We start from the raw sequence: 11,623 nt of genomic DNA, 5'->3' as shown, positions 1-11,623 counted from the left end.
TAACTAACACCAGTCTGATGTTCTGTTCTCTTAACTAACACCAGTCTGATGTTATGTCATTTTAACTAACACCAGTCTGATGTTATGTCCTTTTAACTAACACCAGTCTGATGTTATGTCATTTTAACTAACACCAGTCTGATGTTATGTCTGATGTTATGTCATTTTAACTAACACCAGTCTGATGTTCGGTTCTTTTAACTAACACCAGTCTGATGTTCGGTTCTTTTAACTAACACCAGTCTGATGTTCTGTTCTCTTAACTAACGCCAGTCTGATGTTCTGTTCTTTTAACTAACACCAGTCTGATGTTATATAGTGACAAACACTTTTCCTTTTAACTATTCTACTACTCAAGAGTTAGTCCATTCATTCCGGTGAAGTTTTCTTCAAATAACCATTAAAATGGCCCCAGTATGATTCAAACAGACAGACATGTTTAAAGCACCTAAACTAATAGATGAATGTACTTCAGTGTTACAACACACAGCTCAAAGACACAGCATGGAGAAATTGAACTGACCCCAACATATCAGTGGGTGGATTTCATTTGTATTTGCATGTTTTGTGATTTTAAAAAAAGAAAAAGAAAATAACAAAAAAAAAAGATGAATTAAATAAATTGTAGAGGAAGCCCATTCTGCCTTACAACCGCAACAGTGTTGCATCAACAAGAGAGGACCGACGACCCTTTTCTCTATGTCAAAATCATTCGCAAATTAGAGCTTTAGGCTCATTCAGTACATAACAAAAATAAAATTTTAAAAAAGAGCTAAACTAAACCAGCCATGAACTGTATAATACCACATTAGGACCAAGACAGAACTGTTAACAAATTATATCTGTAGCTGAAACAATACTTCAAAACAACAACGGTTTAAAATCAACAGCCAGTAAATAGGAGTGGAACTTGACCACCGGTTGGAGGGTAAAATCTGTACAACAAAACAACTTCCTGCATGCAACAGCCAATCAGAGCACACAATTCTCAAATGAAGGTGGAACTTCTGGAATGGTCAAATAAAAACAACAAACATACAATCATATCATATGACACATAGTCCTGTTGTAGAAGACGCCTTTAGATATACTGCTTGGTCAGTTTAGTTCCAAAAAAATAAACAATCCCTCACTCAGTTGTAGTGTTTCACTTCAAGAAATGCAGACAAAATGTCTGTCCCGTCATACCTCCAGTATTTTAATACAAAGTCTGTCAGTATGTCTCAAAGGATCCCTTGCTTGGAGTGACAGCAGCTCAGTCTCTGTTTGTAGTGACACTGTCTGTTAGGGGCATAGGTTCCGTAGAGAGGGACATAGGAACCCCCCCCCAGAGAGAGGACGAGGTGTCAGTCTACAACAGTTCAGTCCCTTTACACGGAAGTGAAACAGCCATTACCCCCCCCACAGAGACAGAAAGTGGTGTTTTACTTAATTAGCTATTGACAATCACTACTATTTCCTTGCTCAGAGCTCAGTGTGTTGTTAACATGGAGAAATAAATGACATCTAACACTATAGACAGAGAGGTGACTTCTGTCTTAGTTAGGCAGAGTCATAAACAATCACAACCACCAGGTGCTCTTCATCCAGATTCTCCAAAGTCCTGCGAGGGGTCTGGAGGAACTGCTGGGAAAAGTCACAGGGGGGGAAGGCGTACAGCATGCCCCCCTTTCCCCCCTCCTTAGTCCCACCTACAGGTAGACTGATCACTCCTGCAGCCTCCTTGTTCCTCAGGTAGGTGACCAGGTGACGGAGGAGTCTGATCTGTAGGCCTGGTTCAGGTGGAGGGGCCTCGCGGTCGATGGGGCCCTGGAGGGCCAGGAGAACAGCGTAGCCCTCGGAGCCACCATGCTTGATCCTCCTGGTGACCTCGTCCAGCCTGGTCTGGTCCATCCTCAGTCGCTGGGCGATCTTCAGCTGGGTCAGTTTCCCCTTGGCCTGGTGGTCTTTCATGACAGAGTGGAAGAACCCGGAGCCTCCCTCCAGCAGGTGCATGTTAGTGGGGAAACAGGAGTTCTTCAGGGCGAAGTGACCGTGCCAGGCTTTGGTGAGGGTGGCAGCATACTCCGACAGCGTACTGAGTGTCTTAGGCTCTTTATTAGGCGTGTCAGACAATGTGTGGTTGTTGTCGCTCACATTTCTGTGGTTGCGTTCCTTTTCCCTGTCCCCGCCGGTCTTCAGACCCCCACCCCGGTCCTCGTTGGAGTGGCGGCTGCTGTCGGGGCTCTGTCCCCTGGGCTCGGTGGTGGAGTCTGGGGCTCTGACCCTGGCTCTGTCTGGGCTGTCCTCTGGAGAGGCTGGTCCTCCTCCCCTCACCTTGGACCTGCCTCTCTCCTTCTCCTGAGAGGGACTGCAGCGTCTCCGTCTCTCCCCCCCAGCCCGCGCTGCGTCCCTCTCCTTCAGCCAGCGCTCTCGGCTGCGGCTGCGGGCTGCCCGGTCCCCCCGCCCTCCACGGGATCCCCCAAATGCTTCACCCCCCCTACGCTCCAGGCTCTTGGTTGGGCTGGTGAACTCTCTGTCTCCCCTGTCCCTGTCCAGCAGAGCCCTCTCTCTCTCCCGCTGGGTGAACAAGGCGTGTGAGGGGGGCGAGCGGTCCCTGGCACGGAGCTCTCTCTCCAGGCTGCAGTCGCGGTGCCTCCCGCCATAACCCTCAGGCAGCAAGTCCAGGTGGGCAGGCAGGGGCACAGGGGGCTGGTACCCTGCTGGGTAGCTACGAGGCAGGGGCTCCTCCGCCTTGGCGAAGTCCACCCTCAGCCTCCGCTCTGGGCCTCCCAGGGGGAAACCTCTCATCTGGGCACAGGCGGCCTGTGAGGCGTCCAAGCTTTCATACTGAATATAGGCAAAATTGTCCCCTTTCACATAGTCTATGTTTCGGATGCTGCCGAAGCGGTCAAACTCACGGGCTAGTGTTGCTAGGGAGTTGGTAGGGCCGAGGCCACCTACCCAGAGTCTCGTGGTGGGGTTGGCTTTACCGTAGCCAATCTTCACCGGGTTCCCACCGATCACACGGCCCTGCATGGTTATCTTAGCCCGGTGAGCCATGTCTAAATTCTGGAACTTGAGGAAAGCGTAGGCTCCACCCTGACCGCGCGCCGGTCGTTTAATCACAACTTCCTCAATGATGCCGTACTTATCGAAGCCTCTCCTCAGCTCGCCCTCGGTGACGTTGTGATCCAGGTTGCCAATGAATAGGTTCCTGCACGCCCTCGCATCATCCTCTGGCTTTATGTCTTCGTGCTCGGGTACTGGCAGGCCGTATGGCCGCCCCCTCTCATCCAACATACCGTAGTAATCTAAGATCCTCTCCCTCTCTCTGCTCAGTCCCAACCCCTCTACAGGGTAGTGTCTCAGTGCTCGGATGTCTCTGATACTGCTAACTCCTGCCCCTGGGGACAGGGACCTCTGTCTATAAGGGGGATATGAGGCGCCATGAATGGGAATGTAGCTCACATCCGGGGGCGTGCAGCTGCGACGACGGACGTACATGGGCTCTACTTTAAGGGGGCGATCATACAGCACTAACCTGGTCTTGGCATGCCTGGCCTCTTTAGCGTCTTCCGGGTGACGGAAATTCACGTACGCAACACGGCCCAGCTCTGGAGTGTGAGAGAGTTTCACACTAACGTCCCCGAACTTTTTAAACTCGTGGAACAGTCCGTCTTCAACATGTTCGTCAGAAAGCACCGAGCCTAGATTGCTAATGAGCAACGATTTGTATTCCAGATTCCCCCCCGCTCCCCCCCGGGGGCCCAGTAGCTCGGTCACCGCTTTGCCTTTAGGCAGGGCGGCTGTAGTCCGGAGAGCGGGGCGGCCGATCAGACCGAGGTCGTGGTGTTGTTGTCGGTGGTGAAGTGGGTCTCCAGCGGCCCCGCGCTCCTCCCGAAGCCGCGTCTTTTCTCGTTCCCTGCTCCTGCTCCGAGCATGTTGCCTTCGGCTTTCAGCGAGCAGCAAGGCAAGAGGCGGGGGCGGTAGGTCCTCTCTCCGTGGCCCGTCTCGTTCCCGCTCTCTTTCCCGTATTCGTTTCGCTAAAGCCCGACTAGGACTGGAGTCCCTCCCGGCCTGTCGTTTCATTTTCAAACGATACCCAAACTTTTTAGCTAGGTAACGTTAGCTAGTTAGCCAGCCAGTGTCTGTAGAAACAATCCGGTCTGGAATACAATACCTCGATTTTTAATCAGACGTTGCACAGATACGGACGATTTACTAATTTGTAACTAATGTCCGCAACGTTGAGACTTTGCATTTATAGTGAATTAAAAGGATAAACACATTTAAAAACATTATCAGAGAACCGACATCAACGCCGCCATCTTGGACAAAAGGAATGTGGCGTTCCGCCAATGGGAGGGGTTTGAGTCGACGTCGCAGGAGGGGTAGTGACGTGACATAGGACGCATATTCCCCTAAACTCAATTTTGCAAATAATATGCGACACAAATTACATAATTAGGCAGGATCAAGTAAATGTAAACTGTATCGGGGAAACGTATACGGTGCCAAAATGAAATAAATGGTGCGTGTATTTCCGATGACTACAGTACATACACACTGCAAAATGAAATAAATGGTGCGTGTATTTCTGATGACTACAGTACATACACACTGCAAAATGAAATAAATGGTGCGTGTATTTCTGATGACTACAGTACATACACACTGCAAAATGAAATAAATGGTGCGTGTATTTCTGATGACTACAGTACATACACACTGCAAAATGAAATACATGGTGCGTGTATTTCTGATGACTACAGTACATACACACTGCAAAATGAAATAAATGGTGCGTGTATTTCTGATGACTACAGTACATACACACTGCAAAATGAAATAAATGGTGCGTGTATTTCTGATGACTACAGTACATACACACTGCAAAATGAAATAAATGGTGCGTGTATTTCTGATGACTACAGTACATACACACTGCAAAATGAAATACATGGTGCGTGTATTTCTGATGACTACAGTACATACACTGCAAAATGAAATAAATGGTGCGTGTATTTCTGATGACTACAGTACATACACACTGCAAAATGAAATAAATGGTGCGTGTATTTCTGATGACTACAGTACATACACACTGCAAAATGAAATAAATGGTGCGTGTATTTCTGATGACTACAGTACATACACACTGCAAAATGAAATAAATGGTGCGTGTATTTCTGATGACTACAGTACATACACACTGCAAAATGTCATGTTTCGCATTGTCAACACGCAAACCTACTGGAATAGACTCGCAATAGGTGACATTGATTCACAAAGAAAATCAGATAGCTCAGTAGAAAGGACCCTGCATCCGAGGGAAAAGTTAGACGAAGTTCCTTATATTAGTCATACATTAATGACATACATGCCTCCCATTAGTGAAATATGTTCATGCAGTTCTTCAGATGCTCCCTGGGCAGTCACATTCAGAAAAAAGAAGAAGCTGAGAGTCATAAGCTTTGGTAATGTAGTTAAGCCAGATAATTCAGTTGGCGCACAAGTATTCATACAAAATTAGATATATATTTTATCATGGCACTTCTGACACTGGGTTTTCATATTTTAATGAAAAAGTAGAGCACAGTTGTAACAAACACTAGGTCTTACATGAAAGGTTCAGTGTGAAAGAACAGCACAAATTCCTTTCAAGTTGTGTCTTCTCATTTCTTTTCCCCTCCATCTTAAATTCTATTTCCTTTCCGGGGTGGCCACCCTTATCGATAGAGGTTTAGTGACAGTATGGGTGCAGGTACTTGTTCTAGCCAAGCAGTGTCACACCACAGTATCACAACTCAAGGTCTCGATTTGCAGACTGATTAGTAGAATCAGGAACTTTACTTACTGCTTGCCTGGAATAAAATCCCTGCATCCACACTGTCTAGGACTCTCTGCCTAAAAGCTTGTCCACCCCTGTTCTATTTTTATTAAACCGTTAATAATTAAGTCAAATAATAAAGTCTATCCCTTCAAAAAAAGAAACTAAAAGGGCATGTACAGACTGTCGGGTGGTTCATATACCGCACAGCGAACATTTCACACCACAAAAATAACCTCAGGTCCACCATGGCACCTAGTAACACAGTATCCTCCCCAAATGGCACCCTATTCCCTACTTAGTTCACTATTTCTGACCAGGACCCAGAGCTCTGGTCAAAAGTAGTGCACTATATAGGAGAATAGGGTACTATTTGGGACACCGTGTTTCAGAGTTGACGCGTGACCTAGGATCAGGTGGGTCCCACCATTTCCTATCCATTATGATGTAAAAAAAAAAAAAAAAAAAAAAGGCTAAACAGATCCTAGATCAGTACTCCTACTCGAAACACTGAACACAAACCCAGGTCTGAATCCCCTCTTCCCCTCCATTCTGTTACAGATCAGTCCTTGCTTGGGCTGCGTTGGGGGCGTACTTGGGCATGAGTTCATTGATCTTGCGGATGAAGTCAGACTTTTCCGCGCAGCCTTTACACGACTCTCCCCACTCCTCCAGGATCTTCTTTAAGTCCTTCACCTTCAGCTTCTTCAGGTCCACTGTGCTCAGATCCACCTGTTTGTCTGCAGGAAAGGGGAGTTAAAGGGAGGTAAAGATTAACGGAGTTGTATTCGTAACCTCACTCCTCAGCTTTAAACCTCACCACCCGCTACACCAAACTGCTAGCTTTTCAGTGGTGTAACTGGCTAAGAGGGTTTCAGGAAGGTGGTCAAGCCTATGCGGCAGAGGATTCGAGATGGAGTAGCAGTAAACAAGCACAGTGACACCCGTTTGATATAAAAACCAATCAATAAAAAAAGGTCAAGAGACTGAACAATATTCTATGCTCCAATGTGATTTACTGACAGCATGGGAGCATACAGAATGCAGAGGCATTTTCCACCTTCTATATAGAGCGAGAAGGATCACGTTTCACTGCCAGGGCAAACAGTCCGACACGAACCTCCACAGACAGGCCATGGATACGGTAGTGACGTTCAAAATAGGTCCTGGTCCGTTTCTGTACATACTGTAAATAGATTGTACAATATAGGTCCAAACCCTGCCTGCATACACCAGCGTGTTTAGACTATGAGCCACAAACAATTAGCCACTGGAATTGTGAATGCTGTAAAGAACAATATTGGCTAAACGTTTTGTAGTAGTCTCACGAGACTAAAACTATGGGAATTAACAATGGAGAAAACAGGTAATCGTAGAAATATCCCATGTGGCTCAGTAGGTATAGCACAGTGTTTGTAATGCCAGAGTTGTGGGTTCGATTCCCACGGGGGACCTGGAAGAAAAATGTATGCACTCAAGTCGCTCTGGATACAAACATTTTCTACACTGAACTAAAATATCAAATGCAACACGTTGTGTTGGTCCCATGTTTCAAGAGCTGAAATAAAATCACTGAAAATGTTCCATATGCACAAAAAGCTTATTTCTATCAAATTGTGCACAAATGTGTTTACATCCCTGTTAGTGAGCATTTCTCCTTTGTCAAGAAAATCCATCCACCTGATAGGTGTGGCATACCAAGAGGCTGATTAAACAGCATGATCATTACACAGGTGCACCTTGTGCTGGGGGAAATAAAAGGCCACTAAAATGTGCAGTTTTGTCACACAACACAATGCCACAGATGTCTAAAGTTGGAGTGTGCAATTGTTGCTAGAGCATTGAATGTTCATTTCTCCACTAATACGTTCTAGGGAGGGGCTGTACAGTCATTGCTTTTGTCCAATCACAATGCAACTTAGGTTTTGGGTTACACAGCTACGAGGTGAAAAAGGCAATGCTTGTGGAATGTTACAGTGTACAGTCGTTTTAGAGAATTTGGCAGTATGTCCAACCGGCCTCAGAACACGTGTATGGCGTTGTGTGGGCGAGCAGTTTGCTGATGTCAATGTTGTTAAACAGAGTCCCCCCTGGTCGCAGTGGGGTCATGGTATGGGCAGGCATAAATTACATTTAAAAAAATGGATGGCAATTTGAATGCACAGAGATGCCGTAACAAGATCCTGAGGCCCATTGTCGTGCCATTCATCCACTGCCATCACCTCATGTTTCAGCTTGATACTGCACTGCACCATGTTGCAAAGATCTGTACACAATTCCTGGAAGCTGAAAATGTCCCAGTTCTTCAACAGCCTGCATACTAGCGGTTAGAGCATTGTGGCAGTAACAGAAAGATCGCTGGTTCAAATACCCAAGCCGCATACTAGGTAATGTGAGATGGGTCCACCTGGGAGGCAGGTAGCCTAGTGGTTCGAGCCTTGAGCCAGGTTTGAATACCCGCACAGACTAGGTGAAAAATCTGGTGATGTGCCTTTGAGCAAGGCACTTAAGCCTAATTTGCTACAGGGGCACTCTACTATGGCTGACCCTCTAAAATAACACTTCACTTATCCAGTGTATGTGACAATACTTTTTTTTTTACCATATTTCAGTTCACAGATCTGACTGTCCTTCTTCTTTAGTTTCTCACAGATCTTGTCCACTGGTGTGTGGTAACTCAGGGGCTTGGAGATTTCGTTGAGGATTTTGGTGGCTGCATCATTTGTTCCACCAATGTAGTAACACTAGGGTACAGTAGGAAGAAAAAGAACAGCAATGAATCAACAAACCCAGTGGATAATCTGGATAGGACACAATGTAACTACTTAAAATCGACTTCCATTAAAAAAAAAAAAAAATTTAAAAAAGATTAGCCTAAATCACTTACAAAGCGGTTTTCCTTGCCCTTGGCATCTTTGCAGGTTTTGACGAGGTCCTTCTCGATGTCTGCGCTGGTGAATTTAACATGATTGTCTTGCAATGACTGGTAGAACCGACCCAGGAAGCTCACACACACTGAAAGGCAAAATAAAGGTGTGAAACATCAGGACTTATGCATTACCTTATAGACTAGCTAAATTTATGATAAAAAGATTTAATCTAATCATAATCTATACCAGAAATACATAACTCCAGTTGTTGTGGACATATGGGGCATATGGGTGACCCAGGATTTAGGCCTACAAACCTCTGAATTATGTTCTGGTCAGTCTATGTTATGATACGTATGGATAAGACTGACCAAATCTATTTAAGTATAATCAGCCATCACATCACAGATAAGAATAATAACTTGAAGGACTCAAGAAGCACATTATCTCACCAACTGAAACCACATGCAGCAACTTAACTGACTTATCTGGTCAAATAAAGAAAAAGCATGAATCATTTAAAAAAAAAAAAATTACTTGCCTGTGGCACAAGGCAAGGCTTTAATGAGCAATTAGCTATATGACTCTTCATTGACAAGTACTAGCTAAGCTAGCCAGATACAGCAAACTACAACACTTTTAAAAACAAAGACTTAAATTCAAGAGAACACATTGAAAAGATATCTTAGCTTTTGTATCTAGCAAGACAACATCCATTTGATGAAGATTGTTGTACAGCTCCATGAATTATCAGTCATAGGTTTCACAACATACGTTGCCATAACACTTAGCTACTAATAGCTATATCCATAGTTACAGTGACGTGTGATATATATATATATATATATATATAAAGACAAACCAACCCACCTTCACACTCCCCATCTTTCAAAGCGTCGCTACTACTCGGTGCCAACGCTAGCGCCGCGAGGGCGACCGACAAACTACTCAAACACAACATTTTACGATGAATAACGTATTATATTTTTAGCTAGTTAGATGTAAACGTAACGATACAAAACTATTTAGCTACAAATGACAGCTACACATGAGCCTCCAGAGTCGACACCGGTAAAGTGAGCACGCAATGTCCTGATTCTGCGAAGCTTCCTGCTAAACACGTTAACCTATGCAGGATTCCCATTGGTTCTCATTTTACTTTCTAGAACGCGATTGGTTTGTTTCCTGAAACGTTCCACGCACATTTTTCTGATTGGCTACGTGCTCTTCGTTCCGGGGACATCGTCCAGTTGGCGCCATGCGATTGGATTAGAGCTCTGTATGTTAATTTAGAGCAGAGATCAATGTATAAGGACGAGATGCTCATGTCTCCACCCTAACAATGGGTGTCTTCCCAAAGACGAAAAGGCAGACGAAAAGGTTCAAAATACGCCCATAGAAACGCATTGGTTTTATGTGGAACAGATTTGGACGAGAATGAAACCTTTCGTTTGGCCTCTTCCTCTCTGTTGACGGTCATATCTGATCATTTCCGGTAGAAACATCGGGCATAGAGCAGAAAGTGACTCCTCTTTATTCATTGGGATAATGATGCCTGTGTACATTTATATAATATGATTTAATACAGGTAATATAATAGAAAGCACAATAATATGGTCTCCTATCTGGTTTAGGCTGTTTCACAAGATGTTGGTGTAAATAAGGCAACCACACATTTATGCTGCGTTCATGTACTAGTCGGAACTAGGTTGTAGTTGCGAACTGGTGGTCGTTATTCACGTGCCGCAGTCAACCTGTCAGCAAGTAAGATATTTTAAGAGTTTTCCTGGTTCCGGCTAGTCATTGAACGCGCCACAAGCTGTGTCTCCATCCCTGCATCACAGACAGAACAGGGAACCCGATTTTGATAAACTCCCAATATCTACTGGGTGAAATACCACAGTGTGCCATCACAGCAGCAAGATTTGTGACCTGTTGCCACAAGAAAAGGGCAACCAGTGAAGAACAAACACCATTATAAATACAACCCATATTTATTCTTATTTTCCCTTTTATACTTTAACCATTTGTACATCTTTACAACACTCTATATATACATAATATGACATTTGTAATGTCTTTATTCCTTTGGTACTGTTGTGAGTGTAATGTTTACTGCTAATTTTATTGTTTATATCTCTTTTGTTTATTATCTACTTCACTTGCTTTGACAATGTTAACATATGTTTCCCATTCCAATAAAGCCCCTTGAATTGAATTGACAAGGAGCGAGATGTTTCACCGGATGTATACATCTGAAGAGACCGGTTTAATTTCCACTCCCCACCAAATATGGTGAGGAGAGGAAAACCAGTGGCCGGCAGCGGGAGAGTTCGAAGCGACATGGAACTGGGCCGACATTCTGCAATATTTGTCATAGATGAAACATCTGATATCAATACAGTTTTCTGTTCCGAAAACAATCATCTTTTCCTGAACAGATTGGACTAAGTTTTGTAGACTTTACCCTTTGCCAAAGTATCTATAGTTGTTTAGTCGTGCGAGGGCGAATTGAGTCATTGCACACTCGCACTTCTAACGAAAATATACAAAATACTTGCTGGAACGCGCCATTAGGATCTTGCTAACTGGTGCTCTTCTCACCTCCTTGCCTCTTCTGTCCACTATGATTCATTTGCTGCCATTGGAAACAACAGGCTGTGTTGTAAAAATCTGTGGTGGTACTAAACAGCATATCAAATTACCTTAGCAATTTAGAAGTTTAGCTAAAGAACCCCAAACAAAAGTAGTTGTGAATGATGTTGAATCAGATGAAAATATACATTTACAGTATAAGCAAATGCTAGGATAATGACCTAGTTGTGTATTTTCCCATCACTATAACAACTGATAAATAACGACAAGTTGGAAGCAGCAGTGAGTCAATAAAACATGATATTTAATGTTAGGCATGAATAATAATTAATAAATTCCACATCAC

The 11,623-nt window shown here is 44.3% G+C and overlaps 2 protein-coding genes across 2 annotated transcripts; both read right to left on the bottom strand.

Annotated features, from left to right (window-relative positions):
- Positions 1–225: 225 nt before the first annotated feature.
- Positions 226–4,629, bottom strand: LOC112235412 (putative RNA-binding protein 15B). The gene has a single exon (XM_024403857.2). The coding sequence runs from the start codon at positions 4,069–4,071 to the stop codon at positions 1,543–1,545; it is 2,529 nt and encodes an 842-aa protein (XP_024259625.1). The 5' UTR covers positions 4,072–4,629; the 3' UTR covers positions 226–1,542.
- Positions 4,630–5,542: 913 nt separating this feature from the next.
- LOC112235413 (mesencephalic astrocyte-derived neurotrophic factor) lies at positions 5,543–9,784 on the bottom strand. The gene is made up of 4 exons (XM_024403858.2): positions 9,553–9,784; positions 8,700–8,827; positions 8,415–8,556; positions 5,543–6,552 (listed from the first exon to the last, which is right to left on the bottom strand). The coding sequence occupies exons 1-4, from the start codon at positions 9,641–9,643 to the stop codon at positions 6,368–6,370; spliced, it is 546 nt and encodes a 181-aa protein (XP_024259626.1). The 5' UTR covers positions 9,644–9,784; the 3' UTR covers positions 5,543–6,367.
- Between the last annotated feature and the right edge of the window lie 1,839 nt (positions 9,785–11,623).

The sequence above is a fragment of the Oncorhynchus tshawytscha genome, linkage group LG07 (assembly GCF_018296145.1).
Source record: "Oncorhynchus tshawytscha isolate Ot180627B linkage group LG07, Otsh_v2.0, whole genome shotgun sequence".
Classification (NCBI taxonomy): domain Eukaryota; kingdom Metazoa; phylum Chordata; class Actinopteri; order Salmoniformes; family Salmonidae; genus Oncorhynchus; species Oncorhynchus tshawytscha.
The sequence above is the reverse complement of the archived record's forward strand: the minus strand, read 5'-3'. Positions and strand labels throughout refer to the sequence as shown.